Source organism: Acanthochromis polyacanthus, chromosome 3, assembly GCF_021347895.1.
Source record: "Acanthochromis polyacanthus isolate Apoly-LR-REF ecotype Palm Island chromosome 3, KAUST_Apoly_ChrSc, whole genome shotgun sequence".
Lineage (NCBI taxonomy): Eukaryota > Metazoa > Chordata > Actinopteri > Pomacentridae > Acanthochromis > Acanthochromis polyacanthus.
Genome location: NC_067115.1, coordinates 28,125,929 through 28,151,732, shown reverse-complemented (window position 1 = coordinate 28,151,732; position 25,804 = coordinate 28,125,929). Strand labels below are relative to the sequence as shown.

Sequence of the window (25,804 nt, the reverse complement as noted above, 5' to 3'; positions counted from 1 at the left end):
AACAGCATACACGATGCTTGCCATGAAACAATAAATGCACAATTTGATATACATACGGTATTCTTGGGCAAAATCGATTTCGGTACAAGGTTCCGAGCGTGAAGATTCCGGACACATTTGACAGTTGCACAGGTTGAGAAACGAAGGAAACGCCACCCGGGCTGTCTTTTGTAGGAAGTGTTGCTCAACCGTCACCAGAACAAACGAAAATACCGGGATACCGGACAGACATTAACTGGAAGAAGTCTGAGGTAACGTAGTTCTTCTGAAAAAAATACATTTGTGATTTCCTCTGCATTAGCTGACAGCATAGAGGAGGATAACTTCAGCCAGTGTGCTGCTATCAGTAACCGATTGAACTCACCGTTAACGTCCGTATTTCTTTATATTAAATACAACCGATGAATGCGGACAAATTGAGATACTTTGGGTTCAGCCTAACGATGTAGGTTTTTTCCGGAAATCCTGCCCTAAAATGCAGAAACAATGTAAAATATTCACGAAAAAGGAAACATTATACGGCGGTACGTCAGTGTAAATGAACTATCAGACCAGAATGAGCACTTTAAACACAAGTTTTGGTCCGAATTCAAATTATTTTCTTCCTTTCAGAGATCAGTATTTGGCCTGTTTCTCTCCTCATCCTTTTACTGTGCGTGTTATGTCATATACTGTGAATACAATAATGAATCCAGCCATTATATGAGGAGCAAACCGTGTCCAGGCTTCACCAGAGGAGGAAACAGACTGGTGCCACTGAATATTTAAATCTTTCTAAAATTTTCATATGGAGAGGGCATCTTTGTTTAACATTAATGCTAAGAGCCCAAGAAATAGCTCAATCTAAAGTCCAGGATGAAGTGAAGACTGTGTCTTTGGTAACACAACTGACTCATGCACATGCAGTAAACCATTTGTTTACACTGTAATACAGCATTGTTTTGACTGTAACAAAGATGTTTTGTCAGATACTTTTATTGTCATAAATATTGAAGCTCTCAACAAAGTCAAATATGAGCACAAGTTAACATTGAATAGTCTACTGCACACATTTTGTTTGTTTAACTGATTTTTTGACAGTTTATTATATCTGGTAAATCATTAACTATTTTCACCAGGCTCGTCTTGGACTATATTTAGCAGTGGTATTTGGCAATGTAAGTTCTAAATAAGATCTCAAAAACTGACATTATTTTGTGATTCTCAAATCAAGCTATGGCTGGACCTGTCAGTTTGGAGCTGGATCCCATCTTTCTAAAGGGGCTGAGTTATTTGCACTCCAAAAGTAAAGACTCAGCCGAGAAACTCAAAGCTCTACTCGATGAGTCCCTTGCAAGAGGAAGTGACTCATCCTACCGTTCATTACAAAAGGTGAGGAACTGGAGACATACACTACCGTTCCAAAGTTTGGGGTCACCTAGACAATTTCAGGTTTTCCATTAAAACTCACACTTTTATTCATGTGCTAACATAACTGCACAAGAATTTTTAAATAATCCATCAGCCTTTCAACACCATTAGCCAATACAATGTAGCATTAGAACTAGGGCTGGACCCGAATATCCCGAATATCCGAATATTCGTTCGCTACGGCGGTATCCGGATATTAATTTTGGTATCCGAATACTCCGCCACAAGCCACCGCCGGGTCCCCGTCGGACATTACGGGGCGGAACGAATATTCGGATATTCGTCTTTAATAGGGCCCGAATATTCTGAGGCCAGAAACCACTATTTGGGCCAGCCCTAATTAGAACACAGGAGTGATGGTTGCTGGAAATGTTCCTCTGTACCCCTATATAGATATTCCATTACAAATCAGTCAGTTCCAGCTACAATAGCCATTTACCACATTTACAATGTCTAGACTGGATTTCTGATTCATTTGATGTTGTCTTAACTGAAAAAGCTTTTCTTTCAAAATAAGGACATTTCTAAGTGACCCCAAACTTTAAATGGCATGATGCGAGGCATGGTGGTGGCAGCATCATGACATGAAGCATGGTGGTGGCAGCATCATGACATGAAGCATGGTGGTGGCAGCATCATGACATGAAGCATGGTGGTGGCAGCATCATGACATGAAGCATGGTGGTGGCAGCATCATGACATGAAGCATGGTGGTGGCAGCATCATATGAAGCATGGTGGTGGCAGCATCATATGAAGCATGGCGGTGGCAGCATCATGACATGAAGCATGGCGGTGGCAGCATCATGACATGAAGCATGGTGGTGGCAGCATTATATGAAGCATGGTGGTAGCAACATCATGACATGAAGCATGGAGGTGGCAGCATCATGACGTGAAGCATGGTGGTGGCAGCATTATATGAAGCATGGTGGTAGCAACATCATGACATGAAGCATGGAGGTGGCAGCATCATGACGTGAAGCATGGTGGTGGCAGCATCATGACGTGAAGCATGGTGGTAGCAGCATCATGACATGAAGCATGGAGGTGGCAGCATCATGACGTGAAGCATGGTGGTAGCAGCATCATGACATGAAGCATGGAGGTGGCAGCATCATGACGTGAAGCATGGTGGTGGCAGCATCATGACGTGAAGCATGGTGGTGGCAGCATCATGATATGAAGCATGGTGGTGGCAGCATTATATGAAGCATGGTGGTAGCAACATCATGACATGAAGCATGGTGGTAGCAGCATCATGACATGAAGCATGGAGGTGGCAGCATCATGACGTGAAGCATGGTGATGGCAGCATCATGAAATGAAGCATGGTGGTGGCAGCATCATGATATGAAGCATGGTGGTGGCAGCATCATGATATGAAGCATGGTGGTGGCAGCATCATGATATGAAGCATGGTGGTGGCAGCATCATGATATGAAGCATGGTGGTGGCAGCATCATGACGTGAAGCATGGTGATCGCAGCATCATGAAATGAAGCATGGTGGTGGCAGCATCATGATATGAAGCATGGTGGTGGCAGCATCATGATATGAAGCATGGTGGTGGCAGCATCATGGCAGTAGGGCTGCAACTAACGATGCGTCGACGAGTATTATGTATGTGCTGCATCGTGCATGTATTATGCGCCGACGTCTGTCCGTGTTCTGCGCTCCGGTCGGAAGGTGATTTCTGTTGCATTGTGCGCTCACTTCCGCTTTTGATGACGTATCATGCTCGGACGACTCGTCGACGCGGCGTTACTTGCAGCCCTAGGTGGCAGCATCATGATGTGAAGCATGGTGGTGGCAGCATTATGATTTGAAGCATGGTGGTGGCAGCATCCTGACGTGAAGCATGGTGTATATGTTGATGCAGTCATTATTTATAATGTCATTTTTGTGAAAAATGCTAATACACTTTGTGGTATCGTTTTGTGTCCTCAGGATATAGAGGTGTCAAAGGGTTCTGTGTCAAAACTGAGCTTAAGTAAACAAGACTCCAAGTCCTCCTCGAGTTCCTCATCCTCCAGCAGCAGCAGCAGTGGAAGTAGCAAGTCCAGCTCAGAGAAGAGTAAGAAAGAAGGAGAGAAGAGGCCCTCTGAGAAGGTACTGGAGACATTTTGAGTCACTATAATTGTAAAAAATATATATATAACTTAGTAGTGGTGCAACGGATCACTAAACTCACGGATCGGATGGGTCCTCGGATCAAGAGCCACGGATCGGATAATTTTTCGGATCAGCATGTCTATGACATATACACATATGTGTATGTGATCACCCCTTCCTCCCCCCAGACGAAAATATTCGGACCTCGTCTCTTCCTTTCGCCTTCAGCCCACTTCGGCTCATCTCGGCTCCCCCGTTCGTGTTTGTAAACACCACCCGAATGGCCAGGTTGCTGCCGACTCTGACGTCACGCTGCACTTCGTTGCATTAACACAAGACAAGATGCTGAAGACCTCCTGTGTGGGAATTCTTCAGTTTAACTGAAGACAAAACGAAGGCAAAATTTGGACCCGAGACCAGACGAACGGATCCGAATAGTCGGGCCGTCTCCGCCACAAGTAGCAGCCCCCGCTGCCACCGCGGCCCCCACAGACGGTATGGGACGGAACGAATATTTGGATATTCGTCTTTAATAGGGCCCGAATATTCGGAGGCCAGAAACCACTATTCGGGCCAGCCCTACTCACCATGTCTGCTCTCTTCCTTTCTCCGCTCGCCACAAGCTGCGTGCGGACGGAGGACAACTTTTTTTTTTTTTTTTTTTTTTTTCAGAAATCGATCCGCGGGTCATGTGTGTGCCGAACCGATGACGTCGATCCGAACGGATCACGGATCAGTGATGATCCGTTGCACCACTATAATTTAGTGTCAACGTGTGGCATGGGCAGCTGGGTGTCCTTTCAGTGTTAGTTCACATACAGAAGAGTTCACACCTGAGTCTAACTCTGTTTTAGAGTTACAATTTTAGATTGAGGTGGAATAAAGAGATGACTAGTTGAAGTAAGCAATAATGGAATTTTGTCATTCAGATGGATCATGATTATCATAAACATAATGCCAGAGCAGCCAAAGAGGCTTTTCAGGGTGAAGAGATAGTCTTTGACTGGCTCAATAAAATACTTGATCACAGTCCTGCTAAGCTACATTAAACTTCAGCAGACCCCACACAAAGCTCCAAGACTTCAGGCAGTGATTGATTGTAAAGGACTTTCCACACTCAATATTCAATATAATGATTGGGTTGCATGGGGTTGTTAATTCCTTCAGGGCCCCTCGACTTTGGACCCTGAGCGTTCACCACAGAGTTCTTTTTTTGTATTGATTTAAACTTTTTAATGAAGTATCCAATATTATATTGTGCATTAGCACATTCATTGTGCAAAAGGACAAAGCTTTTAGCTAGATTGCATAGAGAAAAATGGAAGCTCACAAATGAATTCAACAAGGAAGTCAGTGTCTTTGAGGTTATCCTGACTATTGCTTTGCATTTCTTTTGTCATTCATGTTTTAATCGACTTTGACTGCCTGTGAAGAAGTATTTGTTGTTTTGCATCCATCCATCATCTATACACCACTTAATCCTCATTATGGTCGTGGGGGGCTGGAATCTATCCGAGCTGATTTAGGATGAAGGCAGGAACACCCTGGACAGGTCATCAGTCTATCACAGGGCTAAAAATAGAGACGAACAAGGGCAATCACATTCACACTTAGGGACAATTTAGAATTATCAGTTTGCCTCAGCAGGTTTTTGGGCTGTAGCAAGAAGCTGGAGAAGCCGGAGAAAACCCACGCATGCACATGGAGAACATGCAGACTCCATGCAGAAAGACCCCAGATGCGTGTATTCAGATGAAATGTAATATAAGTTCATCTGCCAGTTTGGAACTGCACTCTCCATGCAGTTGGGGTCACAGTTGCTTACATGATGAGGAAATTAGAGCTCAGAGATTATTCCGTGTAGGACAATGAGTATTAGCAAAAGTAGATAAAATCTGACAGTGTTGTTGTTTGGTGCTGATACCGTTATCCTCACCAACTGACCTCGCTCTGCCTTTCTGAAAAACAGGTTCGGGTTGACTTGGGTGAGGTGGACCCTCCGAAAAAGCCTCGTTTGGAGAAGCAGGAAAATCGTTCTTCTCCGATTACCGTTCAGACAAGCAAAGACCTCCTGCCAAACATAAATGACGACGAAACTAATGCCGACGACTTTGCCATGGAAATGGGCCTGGCTTGTGTGGTTTGCAGGTACGTGTTAATTATTTGTATGTAAAGTAAATATACTTGTTCAGTCTTCTAGTAGAGACAGTTAAACTTGGCTCTACTCATATGCTGACTTTCTTGTTGTGTTTTCAATTAACTAAGACAAATGACAGTGACCATGGGAAACCAGCTGGTCGAGTGCCAGGAGTGCCATAATTTGTACCACCAGGACTGTCACAAGCCTCAGGTGACAGACAAAGAAGTGAACGACCCACGGCTTGTCTGGTATTGTGCCCGCTGCACCAGGCAAATGAAACGTATGGTGAGGGAAATAAATTACGTTCCAGAATTCAAATGGTGTAATTACTTCCACAGCACATCTCCACTGTCTACGATTCTGATCAGCCCATAGTCCTCGGAACTGGTCATGGTGTTGTTTGTAAAATAGTTTTTGTTTGTCCACAAGGCCCAGAAACCTCCACAGAAGCCATCTCCTGTGTCTGCATCGTCCGCGCCTGTTGTTAAAGACACGCTGGTGAAAAAGACGGAGCTTAAACCCAAAGCGGACACAACCAGCACCTTCCAAGCCTTCAAACGAACAGAAGTGAAGGTATGTGTTATGGAAGGCAGACGCTGTGAATGTGAATGGGTAACATGCTTTTTGCCTGTCGTTTGTCGTATCGCATATGTGTTCCTTCTTTACCCTCGACTTTTGCTAAATCTACCATTCTACACCCTTAATTTGTCATCGGTGGCAAGGGAGATACTTAATGTGCAAAATTCCTCCAACAGGTAATCTGCATTAATCCCTGCAGAGGAAAATGAGTACAAGTATACATTTATTTTCGAGGATCAGAACTCTTTACTGGTGCTGCTCAGTATAGTGTAATTCCTCCTGAGGGAAGGCGTTTAAAACTTCCTAGAGTGTAGATATTGGAGTTCACCATACGGTTGTTTTGACAGCAAACAGCTTGCCTTGTAGCAACAGATTTGATGATGTTGATAGTGCTTACGCTGGGGGTGAGAGTTGGTCTGCAGTAAAATTATTGCTCAAGTAAACATGTGAAAGCACCAATTTGTGGGTAACTGGACCAAATAATGACTGTTGCAACATGTTACATGGTTCATAAGAAACTGGAGCTAATAGTTGTTTCCTGCTTATAATTAAGATTTCCGTTTACAGTGAGATCTTTGCTAATAGTTGCTGTAAATCAGAAACTGTGAGCAAAGCTCTTCAGTGATGCTGATAATCACATCTTACATTTCCAGGTCTTTTTCACTTTTTACAATCTAAATTGCCGACTACCATGTGCAGATATAATTTGATTGAAAGCAAAGAAGTTGAGCTGCTTTTAGCGTGGTTGTAGAGAGGGTTTATTATTGGTTATGTACAATCTGATGTAGTAATTTTAGGTCTTGCAAGTAGAGTGGAAATAAGAGCTACTTAGCTGAACACCAATTAAATCAGGTAATGTGCTGAACATTTCATAAGGTATGCAGAAAAGATGGAATAAACTTTAGTTACTAACAAAATGTACCTTATTACTTTATCTTTGAGATGTCAAACACACCCACAGAGCAAAGTCTTGATCTTGAGAAAGGTACACTAGAAACTTGGTGTCTCAAAAAAGTTTGGTAAAATTGTGCATCAGCCTCATCGAATAAACTGCTTTAGTAAAAGCTAAAATTGATTTGTTGGTGTTTGACTTCATAAATATTGCTAAGGTCTCAATTTCAAAACATTATAAATCATTATTGCAGGTTATTACTCCGCCAAGCAATGTGGCAGAGTTATGTGACGATTAGTGTACGTTTGTCTGTCTGTCTGTCTGTGCACAACATTACTCAAAAGCGGATTTACGGATTTGGATGAAATTTTCAAGGCAGATCAGAAATGGCACAAGGACCAAGTGATGAGGTTTTGGCAGTGATGCGACTTATAGTCTGGATCCATGGATTTGTTAAAGATTTCCATATCATTGCGGGATAGCGGCACAGCGTCACTGTAACCATGACAACAAGTGAAGACTGTGTCTGCTGCCTGCTGATGATCACATGATTGCAATCCTACTACAAATCGACTGCTGCGGACTTATCCAGACTTATCTGTTGGAAATCACACCATGACTGAGCAGCCTTGGCGGAGTACTCTGAGTGCTTTTCTTGTTATTATAGTAGAACAATAACGTCTTAGCATCTGTTAAATTTGTGTTGATAATTGCGTTACTGTTTTCTATTTTGCAGCCACCTACTACGTCAGGCAATCCCACCGGCAGCGGCTCCTCCTCCTCAGGCAGCGGGCTCACAGGCTGGGCTGCATTTGGCGCCAAAACAAGCCCATCTCTTCCCGTTAGCTCCAAACTAGGTTCCTCAGGTCCAAGTGGGAGCAGCAAGACCTTGACAGCTCCTTCCGGTCAGAAACCTGTCGGGTTGTCTGGACTAGCTGGAACCAAGTCAGGACTCGGGGGTGCCAAGATATCTGGGGGCAACAATGGAAACGGCTCCAGCCAGGTAAATCTGAAAGCTCCTCCGCCTCTGACTCTGGGTAAACAGCCACTGAACCGGTCATCCAGCGGTGAAGGCCAAGGGAAAGGCTCGGCTTCGTCAGGGGCCGGCTCCCCCGGCAGCTCCCAGCCAAGCACTGGAGGGAACGGAGGCAGTAACGGAGGAGGCAACGGGAACAATGGGAATGGGTCAAAGGCTGCACCGGGGGACAAAGCACCGACGTCTCAAGAGTCCCAGCTTAACGCCATGAAACGGTTGCAACTCGTGAAGAAGAAAGCGGCACAGAAGAAACTGAAGAAATGAGTAGAAGTAGAGAGAAATGAATAGGAGGAGGAGGTGTGAGGTAGTAGAAAATAAACGCTCGTTGTGGGTTTAGTGCCAGAGCATTATGTTTGTATCTCCACTGCACCTGTACATGGAGTAACACCATCCAGTTAAATACTTGAATTTTCACTTTGTGTAAATGCTGCTGGACTCTGTGTGCCTCGTTCTGTCCTGACAAATCTAACCATTGAAAAAAGTGTCACTTTTTATCAACAAATGTCATTAAATATCCTCTTCTTATAAACTGGCAGTAGCTATGACTTTGTAGCTGGTGGTGTTTCTTGAATGGGAGTCATTATATTCTGCAGAACAAAAAGAGAATGGACCACATTAGCGAAATCATAAAGGTCTTGTTTATTCATATTGTGACTGATAAAATATAAATCATGGCATAGATCTCTTCATTGAAAGGGCATAAAACATACTTTGCATATAAATCATTTCACATATAGCATTTCACTTCATCCATAAATCACTTCACATGTAAAACGTACTTCATTATTGAATCACTTCATTGTTAATATCAACTCGACAACACTGAAATACAAAAAGTGCTCAGCACAGTGCGCTGTGTTGTTACATAATTATCCATATTCATCACAGATTATCGGTCGAGTCCCACTGAGTCGCTCTCTTTCTATGAGATTGTGAAGTTAAAGCACTCGACATCAATACTTTTGGTGTGAGCCAACTGACAGTAACACACAGTGATACTTAGTACAGCTGTGATATTCACAAAGCAGAAATGCAACATGTTTTACAGTCAGGAAATTCAATGATATATTGAAAAGTAAAGGATGAAACATTCCCACAGTTAAGAGGGAGCTTTGATGCGCAAAATCAGAAGTGCTCCTTTTTTTTCATTTTGTTGTTGAATTTGTTTTCTAGATGCATTTACGCATAGGACATCCTGCCAAGGTAGTTGGCAGGAACGTATCCCTTTTGTCCGTTGGCCTCAGCTAACCACCACTCCTTATTGCCTCCCAGGTCGCAGAACTGGAGGATGCGGACATGTTGGTACTCCTGCAAGGTCAGCTCCTGTTCACAGCGAGCTTGAAATGCATACACGGCGTAAAACTGTGGAAACAAACACAGCCGAAATGTAATCAAACAGCTCTGGAAATGTTTGTTGTCACTGAAAACAAAGACATCCATAATGTTGCATGTCCTCCTGTAAATCCAGAAGGTGGCACTGTTTGACAGCTTTCTACCTGGATAGAGTGTTAACACTAGTACTAATTGTCATCGGTTACAATCTGTGGGGCCCTTGACAGCACGTTGTATTTTCACACCAATAATTGTGATAAAAATCAGTGGTGTATTAGTCTAAGCAGATGAAGACGTGGCCTCAAGGAAAACAAAGCCCAGGGACAGAGTGCAGAGCCACCACCATGTGATGTTATCCAATCCATTTAATTTTAATGCAAACCAGACAGACACTGTAAAGCCATCAAACGTGTTTTTACAGTGACGCATCTCTCACTGATACAGTCCATATACCAGCGCAACTCTGTTTTACTGCCACTCTCTAATAATTCATATTTTATAGGCGGAGCCTCTTCTGGCTCTGAAAACCCATCTAAAGTTACATGGTTTGCTGAGTCTTTATTTTATTGTAATTACAAGGTTTATGTGGGGTGTGATGTGTTGTGTTTCAGCTTGTTTTTTTTTCCTGAATTTTTCCATTGGTTCACTTCAAATATTTTCGAAGTATCTGCTCATGTGCATACACTACCGTTCAGAAGTCTAGGGTCACCTAGACATTGCCAATATGGTAAATGACTATTCTAACTGGAAACGGCTGATTTTTAATGGAAGTTATCACTGACAACATGAAATTGTCTGAGTGGCTCCAAACTTTTGAACAGTAGTATAGGTCAACTTTAACTCCTTTAGAGCAACTTTAACTAATGTAGAGCAACTTTAACTCATTTTTGAGCAATTTTAAACAATAAGGAGCAACTTTAGCTAATTTAGAGCAACTTTAATTCATACACTACCATTCAGAAATTTAGGATCACTTAGAAATGTCCTTATTTTTGAAAGAAAATCTTCTTTTTTCAATGAAGATAACATTAAATTAATCAAAAATCCAGTCTAGACATTGTCAATATGGTAAATGATTATTCTAGCTGGAAACAGCTGATTTTTAATGGAATATCTCCATAGGGGTACAGAGGAACATTTCCAGCAACCATCACTCCTGTGTTCTAACGCTACATTGTCTTAGCTAATGGTGCTGAAAGGCTAATTGATGATTAGAAAACCCTTGTGCAATTATGTTAACACATGAATAAAAGTGTGATTTTTCATGGAAAACTTGAAATTACCTGAGTGGCCCCAATCTTTTGAACAGTTGTGTATCTGTGGTAATATTCTAAATTCATTGTTGACTTAACTTGATTTGTTTTCTTTTAATCAGCTTCTGTCTGTATCTCAAGAACCCGTCATCAAAAGGCAAAAACCTTGAGTTTAAGCTTCTAAAACACATCTTGAACAGTGCCAATTGTTGGAGATGTAATCTTAACCTTCCCATTATCTTTGGGATCAATTTGACACCATTCAATGTTTAACAGAGGTTAAACATTGAATGTACATTACATGTGATCATTGTGAAACTTGACCTTTTGCAAAAAATTTAGAAAGGGCGTTAATCCTTCTGACCTTAGCTGTTCTGTTCTATCTTGCGAACCAGGATTTTTTTCACCCTCTATAATGCGAAGCACTGCAATATGTTGAAATGACACCCATATGGTACAAGATCAAATTTGATAAAACTGCAGGACACTCAACACACCTGCTGAGCCTCGGTGTCCAGTGTGTCCTCCAGGTCTTCAGTGCTCTCCAGCTCCCCCTGTAGACCGGACAGCATTGAGCTACTGTCAGTGGTGTGGAGGTTGAAGCTGCGCAGGCTGCTGCTGCCACTTCCTGATACGAACAGACTGAGATCATCAAAGTCCTCATCCACCATGGCAGGTGGCTGCTGCTGTTGCTGCTCTTTTGCCATCTGGCCGGCTCGCTGTGAGTCCCTCAGAGGGTTGTACTGCTTCAGGAATGTGGAGTAGACGTAGCCTTGAGCACCTAACAGAGACACACAGGGACGGTTTGTCAGGATGCCTGACCTCTACGTACATTTTAAAGGATTGATTTGCCCAAAGTATAATCAAGAAAGAAACTCTCTTTCCCCTCACTGTCTAGCCATGCAGACTGTTATAATGAATGCACTTTAGTTTGTCCTGTTCCTAACAGTAAATACACGGCATCTTTTTTTCACATATAGTATTGATTTTGATAATCTGTACAAACATTCACTGGGATATTTTAGTAAGACGCAAAAGGCTTGGTGTTTTAAGGGACCACAAGAGAAACTTGTAATTTTAGAGTGACATGCATGTTGAAACCTTAGGGGAAAACTATAAAAAATAGTCTCCATGGCTACACTGTAAAAAAAATGTTTGTGAATTTTACGGTGAAAAAAAGCTAAACTATGACGTCAAAAATCTGTAAACTTTAAAACAGTTCGATGCTGCTTATATAACACTGAATAAGTTAATCAGGAGAAATGCTTTTTTTTTTCAATTTTCTCTTGAAAAAAATTACATGTTGTTCTGATAATAGACGTAATATTTATAACAAGCAACATTTTAGCGATTTTTGCATTTATTTGATGTAAAAATACAGTTTGTACCTGTCAAATTCATGTACTTTTGTTTTAATAACAGACATATGTTTTAATATATACGGCATCTATAACTTTGTCATGGCTAAAAATACACATATTAAATGTTCAATACACTAACGGGTGTGCTGATATTGGAAAAATGCTGTCATATTTAGCATAGATCACACAAACTATATTATCTGGGTATGTTCATGTAAATTTTCACGTAAAACTTTTTTTTAACCCTCCTGTCATCCTTCAGGCCAAATTGACCCCTTTCTAAAGTTTTAAAAATGTGTTAAATATATATATATGTTCACAGTGAAAACTTCCACATTTTCAAAAAAAATTTTAGGAAATTTTTGAACATTTTTTAGTGGGAAAAAAAATTAAAAAAATGTTTAAGAACATTCAGAAAAAAATCAACCAAAATCCAGTGAATTTCGCTGTCAAATTTGGTGAGATTTTATTTTAAAAAAACTAAAGAACCTTTTCAGGAATTTTCTTCCTGAAGATTTTGCAATTTTTTATAAATTTGAGGAATTTATCTTCTGAATTTTTGGACTTTTTTCAGACAAGGCAACAACATTTTTTGGTAAGGACAACACAAGGGTTAAAGGTTAAAACTTATTTTTACAGTAAAATATGAAATGAAGCACATTTCAACTGTAAAGTTAATGGTATCAATACATTTCCTTACCATAAATGGGAAAGAAAAAAATGTTTCGCCGTAACTTTACAGCAACGTTCTGGCAAAATTTTACTGTAAAAAAATAACCTTTCTTTTTACAGTGTAGATAGTATTAGTTGTTTTTGTAATTTGGTTGAACTGACCCTTTCTCTGTCTGTAATTATCAAAAAAAAGCTCCATAAGACATCATTTCTTGAGATTACATGTGAGATCTTAACATATGAGACTGCATGTCTCACACTGAGGCTGTAAGCGTCTCAGTCAGAGGCCACAGCGCTTTCTTGCACAATATTAAACCCAGTTGCAGTGAGTGAATGAAGAGTGTGTAAATATGAGGCGAGCATATTCATGGTGTTGGTATAAACAGAGGGATGAGCAACAACTTCCTGGGAATTCTTGTTATCCCAGAGGAGAAGAAGAATCTGTGAAGAATGTACCTCGTACCAAGAAACGAACCTGCACTTTTTTCTTTTTTTTTAGCGCTCATAAAAAAAGAACTTGTTATTGCAGAGTACAGAAAGGAGCACAAGCGCGATCTCTCCATCCTTGTTTCTGAATACCCAGAGGAAAAGGCTTTGTACTCTAAGTAACGCTGCTTACAACGTGCAGCGGTTTGTTCCAAACAAGACGTCGGGATCTCAGGTGCCTCTGCTAGACGCAAAGGGGAGATAGAGACAAGCAATGGAGTCGGCCCTGTTGTGAGGCAACCATCTCCAGAGGCACCGGCAAGCATGACATCACAGCAGCTCCTGGGATTAATTCTTGTGTGCTGACTTGTCAGTGTCAGAAAGTAAAGTTTGGTGTGTGTGCACGGCCTCAGTCATCTAATAGAAGCTGGTGTATTCACAGAGGAATGTGCATTAGAGGAGGCCTATGCAAACCATACCTGCAGATGATCTAGTGTGATAACTCAATTCACCTTATATGTCTTAGGAACAGTATGAGGCTTCGTCTGCCTCGAGGGTCCTTGTCCTTATACACACACAATTACCTCCAGTGTGAACCAGCCAGCGACTGCTGCTGCCTAATGGGTCTGTGTCCTCCAGCAGGGCCACCAGCTCCCCCTCCAGCAGGCTGAGGTCCTGCTCCTGGCAGCCATTACACTTCCTCTTCAGCTGGTACAGGCGTTTCAGCGGGTATTCTGTCAGCAGCCAGGCTCGCTGTTCCTCAGTCTGATGCTGCACCTCGGGCATCTGGAGGACAACACATGCAGCACAAAGGAGTGTTGGTGTAAATATTGGAAGTGGGTATATGGTGTGTGGGTATATGTGGGTCTGGTGTTAGTTATCAGAGTATGATGGTTTTGTAATAAGGCAATAATGTAGGGGAGGGATTCTAGAAAATGCCGGTAATGAGTTCAAACTAACCACACATCCATAAAAACAAAAATTTTCACCTTTATTGCTTCACCAAGGAATGCGGTGGAGTTATGTGATGATTGGCATACGTTAGTCCGCCTGTTAGTGTTAGTCTGTGCGCAACATTTCTCAAAAACGGAATGATGGATTTGGATGAAATTTTCAGGGAAGGTCAGAAACGACTCGGTGATTTGCTAAGGTCTCAATTTCAAAAGTCATGATTGCAGGTTCGTACTCCACCAAGAAACGCAGCACAGTTATGTGATGATTAGCGTACATTTGTCTGTCCGTTTGTCTGTCTGTGCACAACATTACTCAAAAGCAGATTTATGGAATTGGATGATATTTTCAGGGAAGGTCAGAAATGACACAAGGACCAAGCGATTAGATTTTGGCAGAGATGCAGCCTATAGTCTGGATCCACGGATTTGTTAAAGATTTCTGTATCATTGCAAGCAACGTGGAATCACTGTAACTATGACAACAAGTAAGCGCTACATCAACATGATTGTGATCCTACTTCAAATCGAACTTATCGGGACTTATCCATCTGAAATAATACAATGACTGAGCAGCCTTATACTGCACTCTTTGAGTGCTTTTCTTGTCGGAGGCCGACAAATACAAACAATGGATTAAGGAGTCCATAGAGATCAGGAAGTGAGCAAGCAGTTCCATGAACCGGGACGAGGGTACCTACACCCTCTTGCATACCTGGGATTCCATCCTTCAGAGACCACAGATTCTGACAGATCTGTCAGACCGGCCACCTGATAAAAACAACACGTCAGCACGCGTAGGATGACGCTCTGACGAGGACTGCAGACGTAGTTGAAACATGCCAGCAAGGTAAAACCATACTTTCCTTACTTAGTTGTCGGTTAAAAAGTAACGCTATTCTAAAATGATTCATTTAATGTTATCTTCATTGAAAAAACTGCTTTTCTTAGAAAAATAAGGAAATTCCTAAGTGACCCCAAACTTTTGAACGGTAGTGTACATAGAACATTAAATGCCAGGTGTTCATGTTAAACATGACCAACATTACAAATAATGAAGTAAATTAAGGCTAAAGTAATCCCTCTGAGCCAAAACCTTTTGATTGCTGTGAATATTGGGTTTTAGGACAACTAAAGTGTTTGGAAGCAGAGCAGTCTAACCATCTTTCTGTAGTTTTTGAGAAAAATGGGTTCAAAGTTTTGTGTTTTCAAGAACGGTCTAACATCCCGTGCGCCACTGTAGCACTACATTTGGGTTGTGGGTTAAACCACTTTCCCTCACCATTGATCACAGCCTGGAGCTGTTCTTTCTTCTGCCTTTAATAAAACGTGCAGCTTTTTATTCATGGCTTGGCATCGATTCAAAATATTCTTCGAACCTCAGAGAAATATTTGCTTTAAACTTGCTGCCAATGAGGAGTTTACAAATGCTTACACAACTGATCAAGGATTTAAATGTTTCAGACTATGAAGAGACCCCTTCAGTTTGTAGGTGTGAGCAATCTGTTTTCGATCATTTCCACTTTCTTACCGCAGTTTTCTTATCTCGTTGTCTCTCAAAGCTGACTTTACGCTCCATTAACTTCTGTGCGTTGTCCTTGACAAAGGTCAGATTGTTCAGCTCATCCATGATGCTGTTCTGCACTTCAGCAATGTTTGACAGTGGAGCCTGAAAAGGAAACATAAAGCATTTCAATTTCAGTATTATCCATCCATTAATTATCTACACACCACTTAATCCTCATTAGGGTTGTGGGGGGATTTCAACATTAATTAGACTAAATTTAAACTGAGTCTTATAATGTGATTTATGTGTGGGGTCCTCACTGGTAGCTGCTGTATGGATGGAGCTCCGACCAGCACGTTATTCATCAGGCCTCTGAGCAGGTCCACTAGATACACCACACTGTTGGTCAGGATAGCATAGGCGGCCACGTTGAACCTCTGCAGCTCCTCCACGAGCAAAGCGTTGAGAGCTTCGTAGTCTCTCCTGGCGGGACCAGGCGGTTCTTCTGACACTAGCGAAGGAGAGGAAGAAGTTGTGGACGACGGGGACGAAAAAGAGGAAGAGCGCTCCAGGCGGCTGCAGTAGTCCAGTAATTTGTCGTAACGTTTCTGGATGAGCTTCTGTGGGGCTGTGAACATGCCCTGCAGGGAGGAGAGGGGGCCGAGGACCAAGCGCTCCATACTGTCTTTCTGGAGGGAAAAAAATGACAAAAGATGAAGATTAGTCAGCTTATTTCATAACCAACATAGTCCTTATTTTACGGGTCCTTTGAGTGAATTTCAATGTATTTTTAAAGGTTTCTTTGTGATGTATGAAACATGAAATGTCTTGTTTTTAATATCCAACACTTCCTTTAATGCACAACACTTTGCTTAAAGTGGAGATGGTAAAGTATACTTCAAGACAACAAAAGAGCTTCTGTATTCCAATTTCCATACAAATGAACTGGAGGTAAGGATGTTGTTAATGGTGACATAACAGACTTCATCTATTATAGCAGGATGCGTCTAATGGGTAACACCATACATAAAGTAAAAAGAAACGTTATTTCGCTGAAAATGCTATGCTTCCTGAAAGCATCTATCAGTTACAGCCGTCATGTTTTGATTGTAGCAGAGAAAATGGGAGTCTTTCATACAAAATGACTGAGTTGCTTCTCCTCCTGAAGCACACGTGCTTTTATGTCTACTGTCATTCCTGTAAAGCTCGTTACAGAGTTTGGTTTGAAATGCTGCAGTGAAGAGCCGCTACACAAAGAGTCTGACAAAAGAAAGTTACCTTAGAATTGGTGGCACTACAGTCCACAGAGGGAAGAGGGTAGAAAAGAGACTGCAACAAGGTCACTACGAGATCTAACGGCAAGGTTAGAGGCAGAGAAAGAGAGGTTTAATATATGAACAGACGACAAGTAGCTATGGGCAAAGTGACAGATGACTCATAGTTGGAGGGTAAATGAGAGGTCAATAAGGCAGCAAAGCAAGGACAAGTACTAATCCAGAAGATTCAGGAAAGAACAGCTAGAGAAGGAGACTGGTGAGGAAAGCATGCAGAATGTGAAGTAAGCGATACTTACAAAGTGCTTATAGGGATCGTTGCCATTATTCAGCGATGAACCGTTTGTGCCATTCTTGCTTGGATCCTTGACGATATTCTCCATGTCATGCACATTCTGAACAGCTACAGACACCATCTCCTGCAGAAACAGAAGAAGGAAAAATCCTCACAGAGTTAATAGGACATGTCAGATCCTTTAACCACAAACATGTTGTTTTTTTTCAGTTGGAAAGTATGAAATTACCTGAGTGTACTGTAGGTAGCAGTGAACGTTCTTGACCAGTTGCCTCACAGCTTTCTCCAGACTCCTGAATAGCTTCTCCTCTCTGTCAAATACTTCATCCCTGACCTACGGAAATAAGAGTTCAGTTACGCTGAAGTTGCCAATTATTTTCTTGAATTAATTAGAGAAGTTTAGTGTCAGTTTTCTTCTACCTGTGGTTCAACTCCAGTGAGGATCTTGAGGTAGCCAGCGAACCTGTCTCCTTTCTTCCGGATGGAGTGGATGTTGAACTTGTTGAGCTTTCCCCTCAGTGTTCCTTCATCTTCCAACCTCTTGTACTTCATAACTGAAAACAAGCAGGAACGGGGAACCAAACTTGTAAGAATCACAGCAGAGATACTTTATGATAATTGACTTTGAGCTCACGGGCAGCAAAATCCCACATTTAATGAAATACCCAAGTAACTGTGAATGTAAAATGAAATCCCACCTATATCCTTGCGTCTCTTGAACTCATTGATGTTAACATTTATGATCTTGGCAGCAGTGAAAGCCTCCTGCAGCGGCCGATGGTCTGGGTGGTCTTCAGGTGTGGCATGCCACAGCTCCCCAAGCAACAATGGGTACTTCATGATCCTCTGGACCGGTTTGATGATCAGTGAACCCATGTCCAACAGATTAGGCTTCCCTCTGAGCACATAAGTACAGCATATATTACATAGCTAAATATCAATCAAAGAAACAAAATATCAGCAGAAAACTTTTACAAATGTTTGTACTTACTCTTGGTCATAGATTTTCCTGTAATAAAATGGTCAAAGAAAGCAAAAAAGTATTAAAGATTGAAGGCAGAAAGTTGAAATGTTTAGAATAAATTCATTATAAATAATATATACATTAAAAAAGCTTACTTCAGTGATAATACACATGTGGTAAAATGTTGCTTTATTTCTTCCTCTTTCTCGTAGGATTTAAGCGCCCCATTAGCATCATCATGGTGGTAACAGTAAATCTTATATACATCTTCTAAAGCTGCCTTTGCCTGGATGAATACTTCTCCTTTAAATAAAGAAAAAAAGAACCTTTCAGTGAGCACTGACTAGGACAGTGACAGTCAACAAGTATGAAAATGGGCAATCAAGAATCTTAATAATGTCACCTATGACAACTGCTTCTGGATCAGGGTCCGCGATGGCTGCATGCAGTCTGTGCAGGAGGGCTGCAGAAACCTCACACACTGTCTCCATGTTGGTGAACAGTCGATCTACATCTACAACCTGAAAAGAGAGAAGAAAACAAGAGTTTAAGCTACTCTGCATCCAGATCAGTGCACAGTGGCTTGGTGGTTAACACTTTTGTCTTGCAGATAGAAGATCCCTGATTCGCATCCCTGCCTTCCTGGGATCTTTCTGCGTGGAGTTTGCATGTTCTCTCTGTGCATGTGTGGGTTTTCTCCCAGTACTTTGGCTTCCTATCACAGTCCAAAGACATCCACCCATCTATACACCGTTTCATCCTGATTAGGGTCACCAGCTGACTTAGGGTGAAGACAGGAGACACTCTGGACAGGTCACCAGTCTATCACAGGGCTACATATAGAGACAAACAAGGACACTCACATTCACACCTATGGACAATTTAGAGTTACCAATTAGCCTCAGCATGTTTTTGGATTGTGGGAGGAAGTTGGAGTACCCGGGAGAAAACCCACACATGCACAGGGAGAACATGCAAACTCCACGCAGAAAAATCCTGAGAAGCCCAGGGAGCAAACCGGGGATCTTCTAGCTGCAAGACGAAAGTGCTAACCACCATGCCACTGTGCAAGCCAGTCCAGAAACATGCTGAGGTTAATTTGTGAATCTAAATTGTCCATCGGTGTGAATGTGAGTGTCCTTGTTTGTCCGGCGGCCTGTCCAGGGTGTCTTCTGCCTTCACCCTAAGACAGCTGGGAAGACTCCAGTTCCCCACAACCCAAATGAGGATTAAGCGGTGTATAGATAATGGATGGACGGATTGAAATCAAAGGATAAATTATTTAAATAACGGTGCATTTTCTGTTTCTGTGATTCTTGACATCCCATATGTCAACAAAATATTCCTAAAACTTGTTGAATTCTTATGATTTACTGAAAGCTAATGTACACTGCTGTTTAAAAGATTGGGGTCACCCACACAGTTTCATGTTTTCCACGAAACTCATACTTTTATTCATGTGCTAACATAATTGCACAAGATTTTCCTAACCATCAATTAGCCTTTCAACACCGTTAGCTAACACAATGTAGCATTAGAACACAGGAGTGATGGTTGCTGGAAATGCTCCTCTGTACCCCTAGAATAGTCATTTAGCACATTAACATTGCCTAGACTGTATTTCTGATTCATTTAATGTTATCTTCATTGAAAAAAAAATGCCTTTCTTTCAAAAATAAGGACATTTCTAAGTGACGGCAAACTTTTGAATGATAGTGTACTGGTGTAGAAATGAGTTTAGACCTAGTTAGAATTACATAATAACGTTGGTCAAGATGCTTCAAATAAAGCAGCAACACAGTTGAGCTTCACCATTTTGAGTTTTAACCCTGAATTTACAACCAGATTTATTTATAGAACATGTTTGCATTCAGTGTATGTAGATGCTTCGAAACTTTGAGTGCGGATCCTGAACAAAATCTACCTGTAAATTTCTCAGAGGCTGGACCACCTCCCTGATGCACAGCTCCAGGTCAGTGAGGTAGTCCTTCTCAGTCTGCACAAGCTCCTGAATGATCTTCGCCCTACGGTTCATTTTTCTCAGCCGGGCCTCCTCTGGGTCGAGGGCCGGGGACGGGGGTGTGGACAGGTCATGCGGAGTCATTTTCTCTGAAGGTAAAGTGGTAAAGTTAGTCTAAAAGTGAAGATGTAAACAGGTTTTTATTTGCTATAATCACACCACAGCATCTGGCCTAACGAGTCGTACAGGTTGCACAAGGTCAGGCTAAACTGATGATATATTTTGCTCTAAAATAGCAATCGTGCCTTTGGAAGCATTTCAAGCCATCTGTGGCATGTGCACATTTTCGAAAATCCTGATAAACACCCGAGCTGTGCGGACTGTGGGTTCTTTGAAAAAAAAAAAGCTTACATCTCCTCTAACACATCCTCGTGAACGCCTGAGCAGTATTTCACGGTGATCTAATTATTTTGACTCGAATGCCAAAAGGCCTCACTTAACATGCCAGTCAGGCTCACTTCTCTGTTTTTTATTGCTGGGCTGCCTAATCAGTCTGTGGCTGCTCTGTGCTTTGCATGGCAGGCAGGAGTGTCTGTTCGGGGAAGAGGGATGCTTCCTCGCTGCCTAATCGACGCCACGCACTGCTTCCTCCTCTTGGGGGAGAGAGAGAGAGAGAGAGCAATGTAGAGGGAGAGAGAGGTGAAGGGGGGAGACAGAAGGCTCCCAGGCCCGTGTCAGGTTACGAAACTAATCGTGCTGCTGATGTAATTCTACGGCGTGCTCAGGCATCCCATCTGCTCAGACTGGGAGTGTGTGTTTCTGTGTGTGTGCTGAGGGGGGAGTGGCACAAAATGACACATACCTACAAAATGGAAACGCGCACACACACACACACACACACACACACACACACACACACACACACACACACACACACAAACACAGGTTCACGCAAGTGTGCATGCAGACAAATTTACTCCATCTGCCTCAGGTTAGTCATTTCAAACACACGCATAAACACAGGCGTAAATCTGCATAAGATCCTGACCTAAAAAGTTCAAGTTAGCCTTCATGTTCAAAGTATTTTTGAGACCTTTTTTTTTACATAATATTCGGCTGCCTCCAAAGCATCATTTCCAAAAGGATGCCGTGTGTTGGCTTTATGAATCTGGGTCCAGACAGAACGCACCCTTCCACACTCACCACTGCGATCTCCATGAATTGCTGAGGTGGCCTCCCTTCATACCACTGGTTTCATTTTGTTTATAAGTCAGTATTGGGCAATAAACCTCCCCACCTGTCCTCTCTTTTTCACCTGGCCCATAATTCATATTGCACTGGGTCTACTGAATACATCAAGCTCATCATCCTTAATACTTCTGGGTCATTCCACAAACAAAATACTAAAACATGCAGTTGCTTGGTAAATGTACTTGTCCTGAGACCAAATCTAAAAAAATACAAAATTGAAAAAAAAAAACTAGGAGAAAAGTCAAAAAAGTCTGGAGTTCCCCATTGAATACCCTTTTCCTCTTGTCCCACCACCCTGATGACCAAATTGAATCTCAAATAAAACAGCTAAAATACTATTTAAACCTTTTTTATTTATATTATTTTTTCATTGATGTCTTTTGTAATTGTGGGAGCATTTTTTAATCAACAAAATATTTAAAACAATAATTATTATGCATGGAGCATGTGTCTTACAACAACCTTTTTAGCTTGTAGAAGAAGAAGAAAACAGTGAATCACATGAAACACTGGAATTAACATCATCAAGCAGTTTTTCAAAAGAATGGACAGAGCAAAGTTATGTCCTCTCTTCTATTTTTCATATTTTCATAACATTGTCAGCCTTGATTGAATGTCTAACTCTAACTCAGATTATCAGGATAATTCTTTTTACTTTTTTCTTGACTTTTTTCCATCAGTACGTTTATCCTCTTGGTCAGCAGTAACAGCTAGCTAAATATCTATTTTCTACTCCTGAGGAAAAGCTAACATTAGCATGGACTAGCAACCCTGTTACTGTGATTAGAGTAGGGTTAGCAAACAAATTTATGCATGTAATAAACATGGTACCATTGATGTGTAAAGCTGAGCCAATCCAGTTGACTGATTGGCGGAAAATTGTAAAGAGAAGGGGTTTTTTTTTTTTCAAAAATTTGGAAGTCCGAATGTCCTCCAATTCTGGAGTGATCCTTCTACTATTTTTGGTCGTAACTCCTTTTGCTTTGCAGCAGCTAACGACTGGAACACATTGGAAAACACCCTCAAACTTGCAACTTTGACTTCACTCACCACCTTCAAGCTTAAACTCCAACAGATCGTAGTTGACTGTTGCTGATCATTTTGAACCTAATTAAATGCATACTTATATATACTCACACACTTTCTTACACTTCATACACAATTTTTTCCCACTCACATGCATATGCTCCCATGCTTCTGACTTCTTCACTTTTGTTCCATGTTATATTTGTATGTCGATTTGTATCTGTACTTTACATGTATATTTGTTCCTGCTGGCGCCTCTTGGCCAGGTCATGTTTGCAAATGAGAACTGGTTCTGAAACATTTTTACCTGGTAAAATAAATGCCAAATTTAAAAAAAAAAAACTGTATGGATTGTCCTTATGTTGGGTTTCTCAGCAGTTTTTATTCAAGGGAAAAGGGGATGAAATCAAAGCTGCAGATATTAAAAAGGTGCAATATCCACTGTCTGGCCATTGTTGAAGCCTAGTAGAATGGATCATGTGTTTCTGGCTGGTGAGCAGTTCTTGCTCATGAATGCCAGCTCTGTGCTGATTGTGCTCACTTGTGGGTGACTCTGGCAGAGATCTGATCACATTCTGCTCGCAACACTGCGTACAGTCGTATCTCACTTTCCCCCCTTCGTGATACGGTGATTAAATTAACATCTGCAGTGGCGATTCATCACTTTTCTAACTATTTGAACTAAAGCTTTACGATGATAATAGTTGTTTAAAGGGGACCAGTTGAAATTGTAACCCATGTTAAAATATGACATAAATAAGAATAAATAGTTGAATAAAAGCTGCATAAATAAGTTTGAAAGGTAAAAGTGATCCATTTAATGTCAATGAATCCTCAGAGATAATTTAAAATGCTAATTCAGCAATCATTTAGTGTTTAAGATAAGTCTGTTGAGAATATAACGTCGCTGCCCCTTTAAGGGACCAGCGACACAGACGCAGCGCATCAGCAGAGAGAGAGAGCAGAGGAGGAATCGGAGAAAACGAGCAGTGATTAAAGGCATTAAAGTTGTCTTTTACGGCTGGGTCCCCCCTGGATCTTTATCTGCCATTATGTAAAGAAAGATGAGCAAAACAAGTCGCCAGCTAACTACGAAGCTACACCAAAGCAACACATACAGAAAACACGTAAGTCCAAGGCGTACGTAATCTACGTAACTAGGCCTGAGCCGGAAGATTTTTGATTGACAGGAAAGGGAGCAAACCAAACGCCTCGGTCCGAGCGCATTGATTGGCTGATGTTTTTCAGGTCCTGCCATGTCCACAGTTATTTTTTAAATTTTTTTATTCTTTTAGAGACCATACATACAAGTCCACTAAAGGTCAGTATATTCATTTTATGTGAATCAGACAAATTAAACAAAAAAAAAATCCTCCATAATGCCTTTAATTAATAGAAAAAGCAGTGAAAAAGTCGATAAAACAGTTGAAAAACATAATTTACCTGGTCGGGAACTGACGGGGATTTTATGAGAACTAAGCCACACCGGTTTTGGTGAGTTTTGTGTTTATTTTCATGCATTTTCACGGTCTTGTACTTTTTTTTCTCTGGCGGAAAGCTAACGCTAAAAACGTAGCTGTTTACAAAGAAATGCACCGTCATAAACCGTTTACCAGTTAATATTTTGGGTTATGAAGACTGAATGTTATAAAAGTGTGTGTAAGCTGTGTAAATGAAAGAGTTGTGCAGTAATTAGTGCGGGAGACGGAGCCGTGAGATAAGAGACTGCTCCGCTGCCATTTTGAGTTGAAAAAAAAAACACCGTAGCAGTAACGTTACAACTCAGAGACTGTGAAGAATTTATTTGTGTGATTCGAGGATTTAAAGAGTTTTATTTTGTTTATGGCCTGTTACACAGGTCAGGTTTTTTTGCTCGGTTGGAAACTCGGTTGGAGTGAGAATTGGTCTGCCATGTGCGGGCGTGCACAGACGGGATTCAAGATGGCGAGCCAGACCCAGACCTTCAACTCATCTCCATTGCATCATTGAGGAAATCCTCTGCGTGTGTTACACACGTGGACAAAATTGTTGGTACCCCTCAGTTAAAGAAGGAAAAACCCACAATTCTCACTGAAATCACTTGAAACTCACAAAAGTAACAATAAATAAAAATTTATTGAAAATTAAATAATCAAAATCAGCCATCACTTTTGAATTGTTGATTAACATAATTATTAAAAAAAACAAACTAATCAAATAGGGCTGGACAAAAATGATGGTACCCATAACTTAATATTTTGTTGCACAACCTTTTGAGGCAATCACTGCAATTAAACCATTTCTGTATTTGTCAATGAGCGTTCTGCAGCTGTCAACAGGTATTTTGGCCCACTCCTCATGAGCAAACAGCTCCAGTTGTCTCAGGTTTGATGGGTGTCTTCTCCAAATGGCATGTTTCAGCTCCTTCCACATATGTTCAATGGGATTCAGATCTGGGCTCATAGAAGGCCACTTTAGAATAGTCCAACGCTTTTCTCTCAGCCATTCTTGGGTGTTTTTGGCTGTGTGTTTTGGATCGTTGTCCTGTTGGAAGACCCATGACCTGCGACTGAGACCAAGCTTTCTGACACTAGGCAGCACATTTCTCTCCAGAATGCCTTGATAGTCTTCAGTTTTCATCGTACCTTGCACACTTTCAAGACACCCTGTGCCAGATGCAGCAAAGCAGCCCCAAAACATTACTGAGCCTCCTCCATGTTTCACCGTAGGGACAGTGTTCTTTTCTTCGTATGCTTGGTTTTTGAGTCTATGAACATAGAGTTGATGTGCCTTACCAAAAAGCTCCAGTTTGGTCTCATCTGTCCAAAGGACATTCTCCCAGAAGCTTTGTGGCTTGTCAACATGCATTTTTGCAAATTCCAGTCTGGCTTTTTTATGAGTTTTTTTCAGCAGTGGTGTCCTCCTTGGTCGTCTCCCATGAAGTCCACTTTGGCTCAAACAATGACGAATGGTGCGATCTGACACTGACGTACCTTGGCCTTGGAGTTCACCTTTAATTTCTTTGGAGGTTGCTCTGGGCTCTTTGGATACAATTCGAACGATCCGTCTCTTCAATTTGTCATCAATTTTCCTCTTGTGGCCACGTCCAGGGAGGTTGGCTACTGTCCCGTGGGTCTTGAACTTCTGAATAATATGAGCCACTGTTGTCACAGGAACTTCAAGCTGTTTAGAGATGGTCTTATAGCCTTTACCTTTAAGATGTTTGTCTATAATTTTTTTTCGGATGTCCTGGGACAATTCTCTCCTTCGCTTTCTGTTGTCCATGTTCAGTGTGGTACACACCTTTTCACCAAACAGCAGGGTGACTACTTGTCTCCCTTTAAATAGGCAGACTGACTGGAAACATCTGTGATGTCAATTAA

At 41.5% G+C, this 25,804-nt stretch overlaps 2 protein-coding genes across 2 annotated transcripts in view; one reads left to right on the top strand and one right to left on the bottom strand.

Annotated features, from left to right (window-relative positions):
- Positions 1–82: 82 nt before the first annotated feature.
- ints12 (integrator complex subunit 12) lies at positions 83–8,700 on the top strand. The gene is made up of 7 exons (XM_051945199.1): positions 83–251; positions 1,214–1,371; positions 3,360–3,521; positions 5,494–5,672; positions 5,790–5,949; positions 6,094–6,237; positions 7,872–8,700. The coding sequence occupies exons 2-7, from the start codon at positions 1,216–1,218 to the stop codon at positions 8,433–8,435; spliced, it is 1,365 nt and encodes a 454-aa protein (XP_051801159.1). The 5' UTR covers positions 83–251; positions 1,214–1,215; the 3' UTR covers positions 8,436–8,700.
- Positions 8,701–8,791: 91 nt separating this feature from the next.
- The window catches only part of arhgef38 (Rho guanine nucleotide exchange factor (GEF) 38), a 28,167-nt gene continuing 11,154 nt past the window's right edge, over positions 8,792–25,804 (bottom strand). The window contains exons 2-14 of the mRNA XM_022193734.2: positions 20,130–20,314; positions 18,609–18,726; positions 18,361–18,508; positions 18,233–18,250; positions 17,940–18,139; positions 17,662–17,795; positions 17,471–17,575; positions 17,246–17,365; positions 15,993–16,361; positions 15,697–15,834; positions 13,800–14,001; positions 11,254–11,537; positions 8,792–9,533 (exon numbers count right to left, since the gene is read on the bottom strand). Coding sequence (XP_022049426.2) covers positions 9,351–9,533; positions 11,254–11,537; positions 13,800–14,001; positions 15,697–15,834; positions 15,993–16,361; positions 17,246–17,365; positions 17,471–17,575; positions 17,662–17,795; positions 17,940–18,139; positions 18,233–18,250; positions 18,361–18,508; positions 18,609–18,726; positions 20,130–20,314 — 2,204 coding nt within the window. The 3' untranslated portion in view covers positions 8,792–9,350. The remainder of the gene's footprint in view (positions 9,534–11,253; positions 11,538–13,799; positions 14,002–15,696; positions 15,835–15,992; positions 16,362–17,245; positions 17,366–17,470; positions 17,576–17,661; positions 17,796–17,939; positions 18,140–18,232; positions 18,251–18,360; positions 18,509–18,608; positions 18,727–20,129; positions 20,315–25,804) is intronic.

What these genes read in the sequence shown, in the direction of transcription:
- ints12 (XM_051945199.1), top strand. Translation starts at nt 1,216, where the DNA reads ATGGCTGGACCTGTCAGTTTGGAGCTGGATCCCATCTTTCTAAAGGGG. An exon ending in CTGGCTTGTGTGGTTTGCAG is followed by an intron (nt 5,673 to 5,789) that starts GTACGTGTTAAT and finishes CAATTAACTAAG; the next exon opens with ACAAATGACAGTGACCATGG. An exon ending in TCAAACGAACAGAAGTGAAG is followed by an intron (nt 6,238 to 7,871) that starts GTATGTGTTATG and finishes TCTATTTTGCAG; the next exon opens with CCACCTACTACGTCAGGCAA.